The sequence below is a fragment of the Drosophila biarmipes genome, chromosome X, assembly GCF_025231255.1.
Source record: "Drosophila biarmipes strain raj3 chromosome X, RU_DBia_V1.1, whole genome shotgun sequence".
NCBI classification, from domain to species: Eukaryota; Metazoa; Arthropoda; class Insecta; order Diptera; family Drosophilidae; genus Drosophila; species Drosophila biarmipes.
The window spans coordinates 11,275,279-11,294,383 of record NC_066611.1 but is presented as its reverse complement, the minus strand read 5'-3'; the positions used below and the strand labels follow the sequence as shown (position 1 = coordinate 11,294,383).

Here is a 19,105-nt window from a genome sequence, read left to right as displayed (position 1 = left end):
AAAAGCGCGTCGCCCCGGGGAATCGCCAGCAATCAGGTCTGGGAATAGAAATGCGCAACACCGTGATCATCGTTAGCCTGGCCCTGGCTCTGGGCCTCGTCTCCGCCACCGACTACTGCAAGAAGAGCTGCGGCGGCACCAAGAACCTGGGATGCGACAATGACGGGGTGAGTCCTGCTCCCATCGGGAGAAGAGTTGAGGTACACTGATAAAAACTGGTAGAGTAAAGTTGAATACGTGCAAAGCGAAGTCCAAATTTGGAATCAAAAATTGATAATGTCAATAACAATCCAGGTTAATTGTCTGCCTTAATATGAAAATTAAGGCTATTAGTATATATATAATATTTTCTATGATTGAGTTTAAATATTATATTATTATTATTTTTGATGCTACTTAGAAATTTTTTCTTATACCGCCTCCCTACTACTTAATACTTGATCTGCTACATAGGCCATCCAGTATCTTGGAAATTGGGATGTATCATTTCGCTTTTTACAGATTGAGTTAACAACTTTTAATTTAAAAGAAAACAAATATTCATTTCAATTAAAAAACGCAGAAACAGATAGCTCATTAATAAATTATGATTATTAAAAGTTACAAATAAGATGTCCTTTTGATATTTTTGAAATATCAAAATATAAGTTTGCAAATATGATTTGTGAAAGGCATTCTCCAATGATTTAAAATATAATATTTAAAATTTTTTAATTATTTTTTTTTATAATTTGTACTGCTTTACAAGTCCAGCAGTTTGTAATATTTGAAAATATCCATTTTGCCAGGAAATACAAATTATTTTTAAATACTATTAATAGTATTTTTATGCACTTATGACATTTTACAGATCAAAGACATGTGATATCTATTATCCAGGGAATATTTAATATTTAAAAATGTAATCTTCGGTATTTCGCATATTTTTCTTAAACTATTTGTATTTTTTCTAATTATAATATTTCCCGTATTCCTTTCAGGCCTGGGCCTCCAGCTGCCCCAGCGACGCCGCCCTGGTGTCCCTGACCACGGCGGAGAAGGACGCCCTCGTGGCCCGGACGAACGAGTACCGCAACATCATCGCCGGCGGGCTGAACGCCAACCTGAGCGCCGCCTGCCGGATGGCCACCATCAAGTGGAACGACGAGCTGGCCTACCTGGCCTCCCTGAACGTGAAGAGCTGCGCCATGCGCCACGACGGATGCCACAACACGGACGCCTTCGACTGGTCCGGCCAGAACCTGGCCTGGATGAGCTACTACGATCCGCTGAACGTGACCCACTACGTGCAGTGGGGCGTCGACATGTGGTACGGCGAGGCGGTGTACACCAAGCAGGCCTACATCGATGCCTACCCCTCGGACTACAGTGGCCCGGCCATCGGCCACTTCACCGTCCTGGTGGCGGACCGCAACACGGAGATGGGCTGTGCCGCGGCCACCTACTCGGTGGCTGGCCAGGGCTACAAGGCCTTCCTGCTGGCCTGCAACTACGCGGCCACCAACGTGCTGGGCATCAAGATGTACAGCTCCTGCTCCACGCCGGCCAGCAAGTGCACCACTGGAACCAATCCCCAGTACAAGTACCTCTGCAGCTCCAAGGAGGTGTACGACGTGAACAACCTCTTCTACTGAACCGCTGAGGACCAGTAAACAGAAGCTACAATCGGGCTATTTCGAATTTTAACTGATGATATTTCACTTGGAAAATATGATTTTTTTTACTATTTTTAATTAATTAATAATATTATAAAATGTCATGACTCTTTAAAGTAAATCCAATTTGGTCAAAAAGGAGAAAGTTTTATGGGGCCTTAATGGAGCTATAAATGGCAAAGCACACCTCTGATTTCTCTGAGTGTATGCTTATTAACAAACATAATTGCGAGTTCTGATAAGGATTTATTGTGACTTCACCGGAACTGCTCAGATATTAAGAGCTTATCTCTGGTGTTGTCTTTCAGAAGATAAGATATATTACTTCAGATGAAGGCTCGACTTGGATGTAAAATGATTGTCTTTTCCAGGAAATATGTGCTTGGATTTGATAAGATTAATTTCCAAGAAGTTGATTATTTCTAAAGATGTTTATAATAAAATATATCTTATATCTTAACTTTTCCTCACTGAACTAACTTAACACCTTAGTAAAACTTCAAAATTTGCATGGCTTTCCATCCACACTTTCTTTTTCTGTTGATTTTTAATTTGGTTTATCTGTCGTTCGATAAGAAATGAAAACAAACTAATAAAATGTCATAAATCCGGTGGTTTTATTTAAATGGCGCCATATTTTTCCTGCTAATTGTGCACGAGCACTGTGGACTGAGGAAATGCTTCATAAATTGATCCTCAATCAGTTCTGATAAGAGCCAATAAGTCTTCACGCAGATGGCGACCTACCCCAACTTTCTATTATGACCTGGTCGGAACTGAAAATTGTAAAACAAATTTGCAAAAAATACACTTGATAATTAACCAACTTTTGTAGACCCTTAAAAATTTCTTAATAAAAATATTCCACTTTTTTTACTTCAAGTTCCCTATGACTAAACTATTAATAATATTGATAGTTGCCGAGATTTTCCTCATCGATTTGTATATCAACATAAAGGTTGTGCACAGAGTCAGTCCGTCGTAAATACAAGATTATAATATGTATAAGATTAGATTGACTGGGACTGTGGGTGAAAGAGCAAGGAACCAAGGGGATGATTTACAGTGGCACTTGGCTCCGTGGAAGTGGCAGACCGATAAGTGGCAATGGAACCGATGGAACCACAATATAAGCACACTGTCGATCCACCTGGCACATAGATCCCCTTTGGTCGCCCAATCGAATCGAAGTGAATATGAAGCTCGCCGTGCTCGCCCTTCTGGTGGTGACTCTGGGCCTGGCCCAGGCCACCGACTACTGCTCCTGGGACATCTGCAACGGTGGCTCCCACATCGCCTGCGGCCACAGCAACTGGTGGGACAGCAGCTGTCCCGGCGACGCCGAGCTGATCGACATCAACGACGACTACAAGTGGGTGTTCGTCCACTCGCACAACGACAAGAGGAACTACATCGCCGGTGGCTACGATCCCAACCACAACGCCGCCTGCCGCATGGCCACCATGGAGTGGGACGACGAGCTGGCCTACCTGGCCTCCCTGAACGTCCGCCAGTGCAACATGGTCCACGACAGCTGCCACAACACCGACGCCTTCAAGTACTCCGGCCAGAACCTCGCCTGGCAGGCCTACTCCGGCGACCTGCCCGACATGGGCTACATCCTGGACAACAGCGTGCAGATGTGGTTCGACGAGGTGCACAACTCCAACGCCGGCATCATCTCCGGTGGCTACCCCTCCGGCTACAGCGGACCGTGAGTATTTGAACGGCTTACAAAAGAAGGCCTCTGGAATGCCTTTATTTTAGTGCTTGAACGTTTTTTTTTAAGTGTATGAGTTGCATTGCTCTTTCTTGAGAAAGTTTGGTTCAGAACTGCTTTTTTTGGCGTGTTGAAGTACGTAATCATCTCAGGAGGCAACCCCTTCCCTTACTCCTTATAAAATAAGGCTTTTAGAACCCTTTTTTTGATTTGCCTTAGTGGGTTTCTGAAAAACTAAAATGTTGCAGTGAATTCTAATCTTTTTATTAATTAAAAGGAAGGTTTCCGCAGTATTTGCTTTTTTTTTGCGTGTTGAAGTACATAATTTCAAGCAAACTGCCGAACCTCTATTGTTTTCAAGTGGATCCGAAATCAATAATCTAAAAAAGTTAATTAGTAAAACTTGTGAAACTGTAATCTCAGCGGAAATAGAAATTGTAAATGAGCCCTAAAAAAAAGAAAATAATTACTTGTTTATAACACCTAAAGTGTGGTAGATTTTGGTGTTTAACAAAAAATTGCTCATACGACACGTAGTGCCAAAAATTGTTCAACCAATTCTTACTTTATTAACCTTTTGCTTTGAATAAATACCTAAAAATAAGGGGTAAATAATAAATTCATGCTCATAATTTAGGCAACATAACATAAAATAAATATTTGCTCAAAGGCAACAGTACGTATGAGTGATAAATAGTCGTGATATAGTCAGTAAAATCACTTTTCTGTTTTTCCTTGACTGCTTAAAAATGGTTTATATTGTTTATATGAACAAATTGAATTTTAAAATTAAAAAAATAATTATGAGTTCTTGATAAAATTTTTGTAACACTGGAAAACGTGTGTTTAAAAACGGACATCCCATGTAGTCCGACGTCTAAGCTAATATACATTTTTTCAACACATATAAAACATTTATAAATAGTTTTTTAATGTTATTTTCTATTCTTCTCTATTTCTATCGAAGGAATATTTTAAATATTAATTTTAACGATTTCAAAAATATTAATAGGACAAAAGAGAACGAAAGATCTAGATAGTAGATAGTTGTATTTTAGTTACTTTTTGGTTGACTATGATGAAGAACTCCCTTAATGGAATCCCCCTGCTCCGCCCACAGCGCCATCGGCCACTTCACCGTGATGATGTCGGAGAGGAACACCCGAGTGGGCTGTGCCGCCGCCAAGTACAACCGCGACGGATGGAACCAGGTGCTGGTGGCCTGCAACTACGCCACCACCAACATGATCGGCCGCCAGATCTACTCCAGCTGCGACTGGGCCGCCCAGAGCTGCGGATCGGGCACCAACGGCGAGTTCGGCAACCTCTGCTCCTCCTCCGAGTGGTACGACGTGAACAGCTGGTAAGCGCGGACCTATCGGATCCAAGGGCAGCTGCTCGGTCGCACTAGCAAATAAAGTTTTTAATTAAAGGTGTATTCAGAAATGATATCCATGGAGTGTTTTTATCAACTTGGGGGTAGTAATTGAAGGAAATGCCTTCCTTCAGTTCTGCCTTAATTGGTAAACAAAAGTCGTTGGCTTAGTTAAGAAGGCAAGATAAGTAGTTCATTGTGGGTAATGAGTTCATAGCGTTAACAAAATCAAAAACAAAAAAACCTCGAAAAAAGGCTACGAAAAGAACTAAAAGATTGGTGGTGCAAATAAGGGAAATTCTTTTTTCCCAATCTGCCTTAGTTGGTAAACTAAACTCGTTTGATTAATTACAAGAGCATAACATGTAGTCTATTAACTTTGGCTGATAAGTTTAGAGTGCTACACAAACTAAGAACAAAAAACCTTAAAAAGGTTACTCATAAAGATTAAAGATTTTGAGATTTCTTAATCCAGGCTGTGTTGTTGCTATAAATCAAAAAATAAGAATATAATTAAATATATAATACATAATATATAAATATTATTGAATTGGATTCTCATAAATATTTCCAAAACCTATTACATTTTTAAACTAATTTTTCCATTTGTTCATATCACAAAGAAATGAAAATGGCACATTATAAATTCTGTATTTTTTTTATTTTACTTACATTTGAAGTGTAACTCATAAACTGTTTATCGGTGTTTAAATTTGTTTTTCAAATGTTAATTAATTTAAGGCAATGACGGAAAATTTGTAACATTAATGGGATAATGATGTCAACCAAAATTTAGTGTTCAAGTAAGTTTGTAGTGTAATTTTGGCAATGGCTTAAGATGCATCATCGTGCTACTGGCTTCGTTCTGGGACACAGAGTCCAAATGTGTGTGCTCGGGTCATCCCCATGAGGCACGACCTGGCTTAGTTAGTTATCCTCCCCCGAGCCATCGGAAAAGTCGCTGAAATCACTTGAGTACAGGTCGAGCCAGTACTGGTCCAGTCGATCTTCCATCCGCCAGGGATAATAGTCGAGGAAGTCCATGAGATCGTCCTGATCCTGATCCTGATCCTGATCCTGATGCCGGTCCCGTCTGGAATGGCGGTGTGGCTTCCGGTACCGCCGGGGCAGTCCCACATCGATGACGGTGCCATCGGCTAGGGCGTGTCTGTAGAAGCACTTGTTGCCGAAGGGACACCTGCCCCCGCCCAGCTTGAAGTACTTGCAGTTCTTCGAGCCCAGCGCGGTGCGATAGTCGAGGAGCAGCTTGTCCTTCTCCTCCTTGGTGTCCACCCAGAAGGCGCTGGGACACACGAAATCCGAGGCAACGCGGCACTCCGGACAGGCCCTGGTCACCGTGTGCTCGAACTGCTTGGCCTGGCGCCACCGCCGGATGCAGTCCAGGCAGAAGGTGTGGTTGCACTTGGACAGGATGCCGAAGCGCCGCTCCCTCCGGCCCTGCTTCTCCAGCACCGTGTCGAAGCAGATGCCGCACATCTTGTCCTTGGAGCGGGCTATCGCAAAGGACAGCTCCATGGCCTGCTCGTGCTGCTCCAGGCACTCGCGGCTGTGCTCCCGCCGCTGCTCCAGATCGCCCGGATGCAGGCAGTACAGGTGGCACATGTCGCACAGCTCCAGGTGGACGCGATGGGGGCACCGATGGCCCAGGATGCACTTGCCCTCCCGCGGACAGAACTCCTGGGGGGCTTCAGCCTCGGCAGGATTGGCCTTCCGGGTACTGGGCACGAACACGGGTGCATTCGCCCAGATCCTCTGCCGACTGTAGTCGCTGGTGGTGGCCACCTGCCCCTCCACCTCCGCTGGACTGGCGTGCACATTGTGGGAGAAGCGGCAGAGCTCCCCGAACCGACAGATCCCCTGCACATAGTAGCGACAGAGGGTGCGACTGCGGCTAAGCGACATGCTGGTCTCCTAGTTGTCGCTTGTTTTCAAAAAAAAAGCGTTGCAAAGTTAAAAAAAACTTAATTGTGCAAAATCTTGGAGCGATTTCTCGGATATTTTATCAGTTTAAAATTATACACCTTTAAGACTGCTTTCTGAAGGCTACAGTTACTGTGTTAGAAAAAAGGTTGTGGTCAGGGTTCCTAAACAGATGGATGAGGCTATGGTTACTGTACAGTTGCTGTTATTAGCTGGGATTATGGGGGGAAAACATGAGAAATTAATTTGAACGTTTGAGCTGGAAATATTTATTGTGTAACAAAAATCAGAGGAACTTTGAAAGCTTGTATAAAGGTTTCGCAAAGTATGCAACAATATATTTTTAAACTCACAGTTTATTGTTTTTGTTCAATTGTTATAAAAATTTGTTATTAATGTATGTTAATTGTTTCCTTTCTATTGTTATACTCAACGTTTCATAAAAAAAAAATAATTCACTGCATACTTATAAAATTAGATTTAAAACTCGGTAATACCACCATTGTGCCTAAAAGTACATTTTTATTTGAGCTGGGAATATTTATTGTCTTAGGGAAATCAGTAGTACTTTAAAAGCTTCTACGAAGGTGTCGCAAAGTATGCAACAATTTATTTATAGGGCTGATAACGACATTCCTTTATTTCCCTGCCTACTTTTAGGCACTGTTGTAGGTGATTTCAAATCACTAGAGATTTCGTGTTATGTTTTTTCCGTTTCCTGCAAGTATTTTGAAGGGATTAAAGCGGTTTTCTGAAGTTTTCGCTTGAATCAATCTAAACTGTGGCTCTGTGAACCCTCCATTCCCAGATCGAATCCCCACTGGCGTTGTAATCTCCTTCCGACCGCCTGGCTCAACAGTTGTCGCGTTTGATTTGGCATCTGGGTATTGAGTACTGGGTATTGAGTGTTTCCCTGGCTGTCGCAGATTACGGAATTCCACAGACGACTTTCGCCACTGCGATTGCCATTGCCACATCTACGAGTATATTGCTTCCGGAAACTGTTGTCTAGTACCACCGATAAGCAGGCAGTGGATGTGAGTCCCCCGCCCGTTCCGAGTAATATGCCGAATTTGTCGTGAAATGTCTTGGTAATCAATTTATGTGCTCCGTCGTCGCTAGTTTTTGGGTGGTTTAAGCACCGCGATTCGCCAGATGCCGCAAGCCGCAAACTTTGTTGCCATCTGAATGCGGGATGAGCACGAGGATGTGGTTGGGCATGGGAATGGGGATGTAGGGCGGAGGCCACCCAGATCCAAGGGTGGTGGGAGTTCACCTGCGGAATTCACAACGATAACTTGCACTCATCTCCGCCTCGAGGCCATCAACTTTGACGGCCTGTCTTTGGTCCCCCTGCCTGTCTTTCTGTCAGTCGCCCGTTGGTCCTGCCACTCGTCCTGTTGCTCGTCCTGCACTTTAAATAAATTTGGTGGCACAACTATGTATTGCCTGGGACAGCCTTAATGCCCTCAGAGCGGGACTTCCGATGCGAACAAAGGAAAAGCCCTGCCCCAGCCGCCTTCGTTTCTCATTATACATTTCGAACTTGCTTTTTTTAGTAACACTGTCTACTGAAAAATTTCCTTTGGTATTAGGTACACGCAGGAAAAGTTATGTTAAATATCTACAAAATTATGTCAAGATTTTTAGAAAGTAAAATTTAATATTAAACTTTTTTCTAGAAAAATAATTAAAACAAGATTATATTTTATTTGCTAAAAATTAAAATGTAATGTTAACAATTTAGAAAATAAAACTATTATTCGTTTCACTGGTGATCTCATAATTTAATATTCAATGATACATTTAAAAAAGAATTTACATTTTTAAATGGTTAAAATATTCTTTAAAGAAAGATGGGAATAATTTTTGAAAAGAATTTGATTATATTCTCGAAATGGCCTAGAACGAACAACTCGTGTCTAACATAAGTATAATTAAATCTAAAATCCATTTAATGCTTTAAAAAATATACCATTAGTCAAAAATAAGCGAGATTATATAGTTTTTAACATAATTGCTGAATATTAGTATTTCTATTCAAAAATGTTTTAGGAATATTTAAATACCTAAAGGCTAATCTAATTTATTTCATTATTTAATTTTTTTTTATATTTAATATTTTGATTTTTTGCTTCCCGCCCCACTTTTGTTTCTCGCAGTGCACCGTGCCTTCCGCTTTGGCGTACGTGGAAATGAAGCATTTTCCATTTGATGATAACAAAACATGTTTGGCATATTGATGAATGCCTCCAGAGGTCGGGTGTCCCTATCCCTAGCCAGTGCCCCTCCCCTGCCTCCGACTGCCAGTGGCACATTTCAGCACATCTTGCGGGAAGGACTCGAATTAGGCGGCGTGGAGCGCCTCCGTGCTCGATTTTAATGATGTGACTGACGGACGCCCACCGAAAAATGTGTACTTAACTCGTCTCCAGTGTTTCGCCGCTTCGATGGGGAGACGCTACTGGTCCTGGACCTCCTCGTTCCCCCTCGTATTATTATTTTTCCCTGGCTCTTGCTTACTTTTCATAACTACCCGCCTGTTTATATATGCGGGCTTTGGCGTTTGTTTGCTTTTTGGAATACGTGATTCGCCCGCGGTGCGGATGTGGATGTGGCGGTGGCTGTGGATCTGCTCGTGGATGTGGAGCAGCGCAGCCGTAGTAAAAGTATAAATAATAATAAAAATAATTTCTCACTTCATTTGTTGCACAAATCGAAAATGAGCCCGGCATCGAGGTCCGTTCGTGTCTGGTGATGGATTTCCTTCCCCTGGATTTCGACCCTCGATTTATGTCTTGCATTCCAATGGGCCCACGCTGCGTATGTGTACTATCCTTTTTACCAATTTAGTTGGAGTACATACCATACACAAAATATACTTTATGCCCCACCAGGCTAATGAATAAATGGAGGTTTGTATGAAAGACCTAATGGGTTTATGCTTATTCATGAGGGGGAGGGGTAAAACTATTGGTTTTCTTTGATGTGAATATGTAAGTATAATCCGTAAAATTAATAAATTTCCACATTAGATAGCAGGAAAATCTAGCTCTTCTGATTTTTCCCCCAGCTTGTCAGATGATAGGAAAATTCTGAGCTGAAAAATCGTTTCAATTCAATTACAGCAAATTTTTAAGCGCCGCAGCAGTCGAATCGAATTCCGCACCAGGTGCAATTTAAATTACCAACAAAGTGCGGCAAGGTGTCTGTCTATCTTCGCCTGGATGCTGGCATGTGTGTGGGCCCCGTGGGATATGGCAGTATCTTCCAGATACTTAAGTGCTGCACAGGAAGCATTAAAAATGTTTGATATCAGGAAGCCAAAAAGGCGAGGTGGAAAGCGCCGGGGCAGAAGTGTAGGTGCTTATTTTGGTTGGCTGGATCGATGTCGGCTTAAACGTTTGGGCAGGGGAAAATTTAAAATGGAATAGGTTTTTAGTGGGATTGCAAAATATAATTTTTAGGGATTTATGCCTTGGCTTATGAGTATTCATAAATTTAAAATAGGTTAAAAAAGGGAGGGGGATTAAACCATTTACTTAAATATTGTATAATTTCTAAACACTTTTATTTTATTAAATAAAAAATAGCAGGAAATGCCAAACCCTTTGCATAGTTTCATGGAGAACCCTTACAATCTTTTGAAATTATCCTTAATTCCTTTTTTTATCTCGTAGCCCGTGTCTCAGACAATTACAAGTGCAGCACACACAGCACATCTCCTGCGGAAATATGATATTAAATTAGCTGCCAAGTTGTGAGCCAATTTCAATTTGTGCGCCGCGTGGCAAACAGATTTTAAGCCATGTCAGTGCTGGGGCTTTCCTCCCCACCCCACCTTGCCTGTTTTTCGCATTTTATTTTCCTTTCTTGCCCCGTGTCGTTGACACTTCGAGGGTGTGTGTGTGCATCCGCTGCTGGCGTGTGTTGGTGCTAGCTGCACGCCGTAGCATACTTTGGAGCGCTGCCATTCATTAATCAAGTTCAGGGCACTTTAAAGTGGTCGCTTAGCCCGGCTCTGTCACTCGGAAGGGGTTCTTCGTCCCCACAACCAGAGCCCCGACGCACAAAAATGCGGCAACTATGCTGGATATGACGGGCATTTCACCGGGAATTTTTTTAAACGTAAGCCAGGAACTAACAAAATGGTATCTAAAAGTTATGGCCAAAGAAGATTAAATTATACCATTTTTTGGTGGTTTTTCGATCGTAGTTTAGCCAAATCGAGGCGTACCGACCGACTGTTTTGGAAAGCTTGCTTAATTTGCTAACGATCTGCATCACTTTTGGGAAAATTTATTTTTTGAACATTTTTTACATTTTTTCTAAGGGGGTTAGGAAAAAACCAGTAAACAATGAGAATTTTTCGCCAAAATCTGAATCCTAAAAAATCCCGATGCACCCCCTTACAAGATATACCCCACCGAATACTAAATATTAAAATATACTACCAATACACATCCTAAGCTAAATGTATTATATATAACTTATATGCTACTTAAAATAGAAGAAATATTATTGTGAATGCTGGCTGATTATTTTTTTCATATTGGCTATGATCTATAATATGTATTTGTGTACATATATGCATTGCATAATCAATTAATAGTTATTAATTAACCACTGCTATTAATTGTCCGGTCCGAGAGGTACGCACATATTTAATTGCTTGAGTCCATTAACAACATTATTTAGAGATAAACCGTTGTCTTTCTTTTCTGATTTAAAGTATTTGGTTTAGCTTAAGGAATAACTAAAAATATATTATTCACTAAGGTACATACCTGAAGAAGTTTTCGATACTCTGGAGTCTTGAATGATGACACCTCCGTATATATATCCAGTAATCATTGCAAAAGCTCCATATCCATCCATATTTATCCAGTGACTTGTCCAAAAGCACACAATCCTTCGCTGGAACTTCCGGTCAACTGTTTTTCGAGTGACCATACCATCCATTTCTAGCTGGAACTAGAAGAAGAGATAAATTTGTTATTAGCATTATCAATGACGTGGCCAATTGTAAGATTTAGAAGTATTACATAACAATTACATGTTTGGGTTATTTATAAAACATAAACATTCAACATGTCTGAAGTTGTAAGTTGGGTGTTTAATGTTGGATGCAATGTTGAATGTCACATGTTCAATGTTACATGTTCAATGTTACATGTTGCACGTTGAAAGTTGCTTAAGTTCACCTTTAATGGCGACTATAAATATTTAATTAACACCTGAACAAGGTTCATACCTGGACAGGATCACGATGCACTGCATCCTGGAGTCCAGTGCCACCTCCATATTGTCCATTCATCTGTCCAAGAACACCAACACACACACACAAACACTCGCCGGAACTTCCGGTCAACTCGATTTTGGAGTGACCATAGCCCACAGGTCATGCATTTTTGAGCTAGAACTGATTGGGAATTATAAACTCCCACCGAAGAAATTAATTTGTAATTGACATTTTCGATGACGTGGCCATTGTAAAATGTAAATAATATTGTATAGTTTTATAATGTAAGGTTTTTTTCACGACATCAAACATTAAACATGTCTTACGTTGTTAGTTGTATGTCTTTTGTTGAATGTTACATGTTGAATATAAACTGTTGAATTTTGCATGTAAATATTACTGAATAATTGCATAATTTAAGGGTTTTCTTCAACAACAAACATTTAACATGTTTTAAGTCGTTAGTTGGATATTTTATGTTGAATGTTTAATGTTGAAAAAAATATATATGAAAAAAAATTCAAAAATTAAATATTTCTTTAAGTGATGGGGATCTTTAGCAGAGCTCCCCAGCTGCTCAAAACAATCGGTCTTTTCACTCTACGCCTTGATTTGGCTAAGCTACGATCAAAAAACCACTAAAAAAGGGGCATTTTTCGCCAAAATCGGAATTTCAAAAAATCCTTATGCACCCCCTTACAAAAAATGAAAAAAAATTTCAAAAATTAAATATTTCTTCGAGTGATGGGGATCGTTAGCAGAGCTCCCCAGCTGCTCAAAACAGTCGGTCTTTTCGCTCTACGCCTTGATTTGGCTAAGCTACGATCAAAAAACCACTAAAAAAGGGGCATTTTTCGCCAAAAATCGGAATTCCAAAAAATTCTCTAAGGGGGTCCTTACAAAAAATGAAAAAAATTTCTGCGAAAAATTGGCATTTTTTAGTGGTTTTTCGATCGTAGTTTAGCCAAATCGAGGCGTACAGCGAAAAGACCGACTGTTTTGGAAAGCTTGCTTAATTTGCTAACGATCTGCATCAGTTTAAGGAAAATTTATTTTTTGAAAATTGTTTTCATTTTTTCTAAGGGGGTACATCAAAATTTTTTGGGATTCCGATTTCTTCGAAAAATTGGCATTTTTTAGTGGTTTTTCGATCGTAGTTTAGCCAAATCGAGGCGTACAGCGAAAAGACCGACTGTTTTGGAAAGCTTGCTTAATTTGCTAACGATCTGCATCTCTTTGGGGAAAATTTTTTTTTTGAAAATTGTTTTCATTTTTTCTAAGAGGGTACATCAAAATTTTTTGGAATTCCGATTTCTTCGAAAAATTGGCATTTTTTAGTGGTTTTTCTATCGTAGTTTAGCCAAATCGAGGCGTACAGCGGAAAGACCGACTGTTTTGGAAAGCTTGCTTAATTTGCTAACGATCTGCATCAGTTTAAGGAAAATTTATTTTTTGAAAATTGTTTTCATTTTTTCTAAGGGGGTACATCAAAATTTTTTGGGATTCCGATTTCTGCGAAAAATTGAAATTTTTTAGTGGTTTTTCGATCGTAGTTTAGCCAAATCGAGGCGTACAGCGAAAAGACCTGCATCACTTTGCGGAAAATTTAATTTTTGAAAATTTTTTTAATTTTTTCTAAATATATTTTTCATTAGCATTAACATAACAACTAATAAAATATATTTATTCAATAAATTATAAAACTTAAAAAGACCTTCTAAATACCACAGGTAACTTGCCAATTTTAATTAAATTCATATATAAACTTAGGGCGCTTTTAATATTCCTTGCCTACTTTTGGGCATGTACAAAATTTCTCTTGAAAATTACTTCAATTTGCTTGCTTTTTCCATGGTAAATCACTTATTTTTCAACAGTTTGTTTTACTATTTAAAAATGTTTATTAATTATGTATTACGTTTATGTTTATTATTATCAATAGTGCACTTCATTTGCGTATGCAATAGCTCTTTCCGAGGAATAAACCCATTATTTCACCCACTTGTCACTTACTTTGCCAGCAGTACAGTACAACTTTCCTGCTTAACGCTTAACGAACGCAATTATGCCAATTGTAGCATATAATTTCTTACCTTAGTGCGACCTCTGGTGCTCTTAGCTCGGTGTGAACTGTACCCTCCGGGCTCAGGTTAGTACCCACATGAACCCCCCTTCGGGCGCTTTTTTTGTGTGCACAATAGAGACAATATTGCCGGCATTTACATATAAATATTTATTGTCTTCCACGGCCCCAAGTTGCGTGCGAGCGGTCAATTTAACACGAAACAACGACTGCTGGACAGGCCTTCCCCAAGGGGTTATATCTCCGTGCTCCGTTCTCCGTTCTCCGTTCTTGGAGGCGATAAGGAGCTGCTGTTGTTCCCGGATGCTGTGGGGATGGCATGGGGGCTCTTTCTTGGCTTTTTTTATTACGACTATCAACGGTTATTGCGGACAGGCTGCGTGGGCGGCGTAGGGGGCGGGGCCCGATCTCCCCGAGGATTTGTTCGGCCTGTCCTCCGGCTTTATTATTTCATCATTATAACGTTTCCTTTCTTCTCCGGGCAAAGCACATATGTGCAGGGGCAGTTAGGGTTGAGATAAAGGAGCTGAGAATGTATACATATTACTTTTATGGGGTCCTCTACTATTTCGCGCTGTGTAGACCACTCTTTGGGAAGAAATTACGTGGCTTTGTCAGGGGATTAGTGAGCAGTTACGGTTGAAATAAAATACCTATACATTAAATTTTTAAAAAATATGTATATAATTTTTTTTTACTATTTTGCCAGGGTATTGAAATAAAATATCTGAACATTTAATCTTCAGAAAGTATATATATTATATTTTATGGGCATCTGACTTTTTCCCTCTGTGTAGGGATGAAATAATGCGGTTTTGCCAGAGGATTAATGAGCATCTACGGTTGAAACAAAATATTTATGAAACCAAGCTTTGGAAAATATTTTAATATTATTTTGTATAGGCCTCTAACTCTTACTATATTCTGCCTTCCTTCTGTGAATAAATATATATATATATATTAATTTGGTAAAGTATAACTATTTTCTCTATGTAGGCCACTCGTTTGAAGCAAATTATGTGGTTTTGCCAAAAGTTACGGTTGAAATAAAATACCTAAAAATGCAATCTTTAGAATATTTATATATTTAATGTGCTTTATAATTCCTCTAACAATTTCTCTCTGTGCAGGCCACTCTTCTGGAACAAATTATGCGGTTTTGCCGGAGGATTAATGAGCTGCACAGCGGGCTGTTCAAATTGTTCAATTGCAATCGATTTCGACTGGCTCGAAATGTTATTGTGAAATTTCCCATAATATACACACATCCTGCGGTCGGCTACTGGTACTTTCGGTCCTAATAACTTGTGAAAAGGAAGCATATTAAATATGTTTAATCCGCCCGTAAGTCCCACCCAGAAGATGGCCAAAACCGCTGTTGACACATTCGACGTGGCTGCGCGGCTGTTCGGCTGTTCGGCTGCTCGGCTGTTTGGAACTATATTACTATTATTAAATTGCATACAGATGGCTTATAATTTGTTTACCCAACAAATGACACAGCGGCGATTTGCAACAGCGTTCCCAGTCGGATTGTGCTGTCATGGGCATTTGGCGTTTGCCATTCTGATTGTTGTCGTGAGCGGCGAAAAACCTATTTGCTGGTTCTTTATTGTTGCTGCCAATTATTCTGGTCACTCGGAGGGTACAAGGGCATCAGCTATCCGCCAATCAAACTCCCTGGGAGCCACCTGGAGCCCCGGCCCAATTGCCAGCGAGCTCTACACCCAAAAAAATAAGATCAATAGCCATTTCCTATTTATTTTAATCAGATAACTAAACACTAAAAATGTTTGCTTCACATCAAAGTCAGCATTTTGGTATACATATAGGTTTTTTCTTCTATTATAAAAAATAAAAAATATAAAATTTATTGGAGTGAATAAAACATTTTTATAATACTCCTAACTTGATATGAATAACACAAAATTTAATTAGGATGAGGAATAATATAAAGTATGCGAAATGCTATGCAAAACATTTAATTAATTTGAATAATATCAAATTGATTTAAAAATGATAAATTGATATGAATAAATTTTATCAACTAGGTATGATTAATAATTATATATTATATTATATTATAATTAATATGATTAAGTTATATGAAATTGATATGAATAATGTTAATTGGAAATGAATAAATTATATCTGCTTTTTATGAATAACGTAAAAATGATATGAATACATTTTAATAACTTGATATATGGATTTAATATCAAATTATTAAGATTTTCTAGTATTAAGAAAGGCAAAAATAAAATTTTCATTTGTGTAAGTCCTATCAAAATCAAGTATATCTAAGAAAGTAAGTTGTATTTTAAAAAATGATTTCTAAAAACCTTGAAGAGCTTAAGCGCTATAGCTGCCATAGCTTCAACCCCCTGCTAGCATTTACTCAACAATTAATTGTTAGCATTATATAAATAAATATATAAATAAATTTAAAAAATTACCTTTAAAACTTTTTTGCCTTGCCTTAGTTATTCTTCTATTTTAAGGGCTACATTAATTATGACCTAACTATACCCTACAGTTTATTTACTCTTGTCTTCTTTTTTGCCCAACTAACCCAAAAAAAGCCAGCAAGTGAGTGTTGCCAACTGGCTTTAATCCCGGCCAGAATTAGATACAAGTTGTGACTCAGGTTGACCATTTTGATTGGCACTTCCACTGAGGCATTCCCTTCGCCGTTGACGCAAACCTCGTTTGCTGCGCTGGACCAACTTTTAGCACCGATCTCTACCATAACTGAGCCAAAAAATGTATATTTAATGTATATTCATATCTACTTTGGAAAAGGCTTTCAGTGTTGCGAATAAAATGACCTTAAATGATAGATAGGTTCCAAAAGTTTGCTTGTGATTTTTGTTTTCCAGTAAAAATAACAATTTTTAAAATGAAATTAAGGGTATCATCAGTTTTCATATAATATCATTTACTGATCAATATTTTGTTACATTATAGGTAAATAATAATATTTAAAAAAATATATTTTTTATATGAAAATGTTTAAAAGTATATATTTTTTCATATTAAAAAAATACATGCGTTAAGAACTCTATAAAATAAAATTCCCTTCAAAGGGTATTTCAGGCTTCACCTTTTCAAATATTTAAATTTTTTTGGGCTTTTTAGGCAGAAAAAACTTGTTTATCTTTCGCTTGACGTAAAGTTGGCTTCGTTGTTTGTTTTGGTCTAATGATCGGCGGTTAATAATTACCTTTCGAATTTATATGCAAAACGTCAATGGATTCGGTTAATTAGCGACAACACAATTAATCAATTGGGCAACGACACTCTCAACGAGTGGCAAGTGATCGGGAGAAAGTGCGCAAAGAGTGTTTGTTTATACTGCGCGAATTGGGCGAAAATCACGCAGACCACATAGCTCCGTTTATATAAGACTTACATAAGATGATGGAGCAGTTTCTGGGGAAATATATACAGAGTCTAGCCACTAGGCAGTCGCATAGATACGAGATAATTAATCGATTGCCACATGCATGTCTTCTTTTTCGAGATTCTTCCGCAAAATGCAAACGAGTTTGAGTGGCTAAAAATGTCAAACAGCATTTCGCCTGGCTAGAGTTTCAGGCGATTTCGCAAGGTGTTTTCGAGGGGCTAAATCATAGATCATGGATCAATATCGTGGTGGCACAACGGCTGATTTATGGCGACTGTGCGACACATGTCGCAGACGAGGCTGCATTGTCTCGCGGTCTGGGGTGTCCACTAATTATGCTGAGCCAACTGCAAGTGCAGAAAGAAGCTGTGGCCGTACAGATACACATTTGCATTTGGCCGCCCGTCTGTCGGCCAAGTGAAGGGTGTTCGGGTTGCTGCTGTGCAATTGGAAATTAATCAGCAAAAGCGGACAAAAGCGTTCCGAGCCACGGAGCAACGTGCCCACTTACCAGTTACTTTGCATTGAATTACCAAATAACTAAATATTGTTGCTTGATTACCGGCCGGAGGGTCGGGTGCAGCTATGCTGCCTTTAATCGCTATCTCATTACGCCAGTTGTACTCGGGGATGCTTGAGTATCTGCCGCCTCTAGGCAGTTGTATCCGAGAATCTCGGGGGTACCTTACTTAGGTACTTAGTACAAGACGGTTGAAAATGGCTACTATAATTTTTCTTTTTTAATTATAAAAAATAATAGAAACCTTTAAGATTAACCTGCTTTTTTTAATTGGCGGTTGTATTGATTTTACATTTTTTTATTTGAGCTTCGGGTTTCACTATCCAAGGCTACCTAAATAACTTTTTATTTTATATATTTTTTTAAGATGCTAGCAAAGTTTACAAAATTAAGACTAACATGAGGTACTTAATACGATACCTTTGACTAAATCTAAATAACTTTAAAATATTTTTCAATATATGTTATAACCTCCTTTTCATCCACTTGAGTCTTAAGATTTTGTTTCTCGCCTATCCAAACCATTAAAAATAATTTAAACATTTATTTGTCACTTATAATATGCAAAATAAGTAAAGGAACAATTTTTAACATATAAATAAATGTGTTAAATTTAATATTTAAATTAACTTAAACTTAAATAATAAAGTAAATTTAAATTTATTTATTTTTGAAATATACTTTGTTTTATTAAAATTCCCTTAAAATTTACAAAGCTCATTGATTATGTTAAATAACATTATTAAAAAATATATAATCTAGGCGTTTGGAATAGTCTACTTATTTAAATATTAATATTATATATTATAATATAATATGATACTTATATAAAAAAAAAGGAAATTTTACTAAGTCAACTTACACTGCATCTCAACTCCATCTATCTTTGCTACCCATTTTGAGATACATATCTACCTTTTGCCTAAAAATATGTAACATTTGGCAGTATTTAAAATGAATCTTGCTTAATTTAAAAACTCCCCTACCCTTTAGATAAGTACCTGTGGCATCGCTGGCGTATCTTTCAGCTGCAGTCGAGCAAAGACCCCAAGCATCTGTATCTGCATCTGCGTCTGTATCTGCATCTGCATCTGTATCTGCATCTGCGTCTGTATCTGCAGCTCTGCAGTCAATGAATGCGCCTCTTGCGGTCTCCGCGGCAT

General features: G+C 38.9%; 3 protein-coding genes across 3 annotated transcripts; 2 read left to right on the top strand and 1 right to left on the bottom strand.

Moving 5' to 3' along the window:
- Nucleotides 1-22: 22 nt before the first annotated feature.
- Nucleotides 23-1,776, top strand: LOC108025609 (antigen 5 like allergen Cul n 1). The gene is made up of 2 exons (XM_017096144.3): nucleotides 23-167; nucleotides 981-1,776. The coding sequence occupies exons 1-2, from the start codon at nucleotides 51-53 to the stop codon at nucleotides 1,632-1,634; spliced, it is 771 nt and encodes a 256-aa protein (XP_016951633.1). The 5' UTR covers nucleotides 23-50; the 3' UTR covers nucleotides 1,635-1,776.
- A 1,050-nt stretch (nucleotides 1,777-2,826) lies between these two features.
- On the top strand, nucleotides 2,827-4,826 carry LOC108025634 (antigen 5 like allergen Cul n 1). The gene is made up of 2 exons (XM_017096169.3): nucleotides 2,827-3,369; nucleotides 4,496-4,826. The coding sequence occupies exons 1-2, from the start codon at nucleotides 2,852-2,854 to the stop codon at nucleotides 4,740-4,742; spliced, it is 765 nt and encodes a 254-aa protein (XP_016951658.1). The 5' UTR covers nucleotides 2,827-2,851; the 3' UTR covers nucleotides 4,743-4,826.
- A 572-nt stretch (nucleotides 4,827-5,398) lies between these two features.
- On the bottom strand, nucleotides 5,399-11,594 carry LOC108025655 (probable E3 ubiquitin-protein ligase makorin-1). Its single transcript, XM_017096193.3, has 2 exons — nucleotides 11,479-11,594; nucleotides 5,399-6,692 (listed from the first exon to the last, which is right to left on the bottom strand). The coding sequence occupies exon 2, from the start codon at nucleotides 6,671-6,673 to the stop codon at nucleotides 5,678-5,680; it is 996 nt and encodes a 331-aa protein (XP_016951682.1). The 5' UTR covers nucleotides 6,674-6,692; nucleotides 11,479-11,594; the 3' UTR covers nucleotides 5,399-5,677.
- Nucleotides 11,595-19,105: the final 7,511 nt, after the last annotated feature.

Coding starts and splice junctions, on each gene's coding strand:
- LOC108025609 (XM_017096144.3), top strand. CDS start 51: ATGCGCAACACCGTGATCATCGTTAGCCTGGCCCTGGCTCTGGGCCTC. Junction 168..980: donor TGGGATGCGACAATGACGGG/GTGAGTCCTGCT, acceptor TATTCCTTTCAG/GCCTGGGCCTCCAGCTGCCC.
- LOC108025634 (XM_017096169.3), top strand. CDS start 2,852: ATGAAGCTCGCCGTGCTCGCCCTTCTGGTGGTGACTCTGGGCCTGGCC. Junction 3,370..4,495: donor CCCTCCGGCTACAGCGGACC/GTGAGTATTTGA, acceptor CTCCGCCCACAG/CGCCATCGGCCACTTCACCG.
- LOC108025655 (XM_017096193.3), bottom strand. CDS start 6,673: ATGTCGCTTAGCCGCAGTCGCACCCTCTGTCGCTACTATGTGCAGGGG.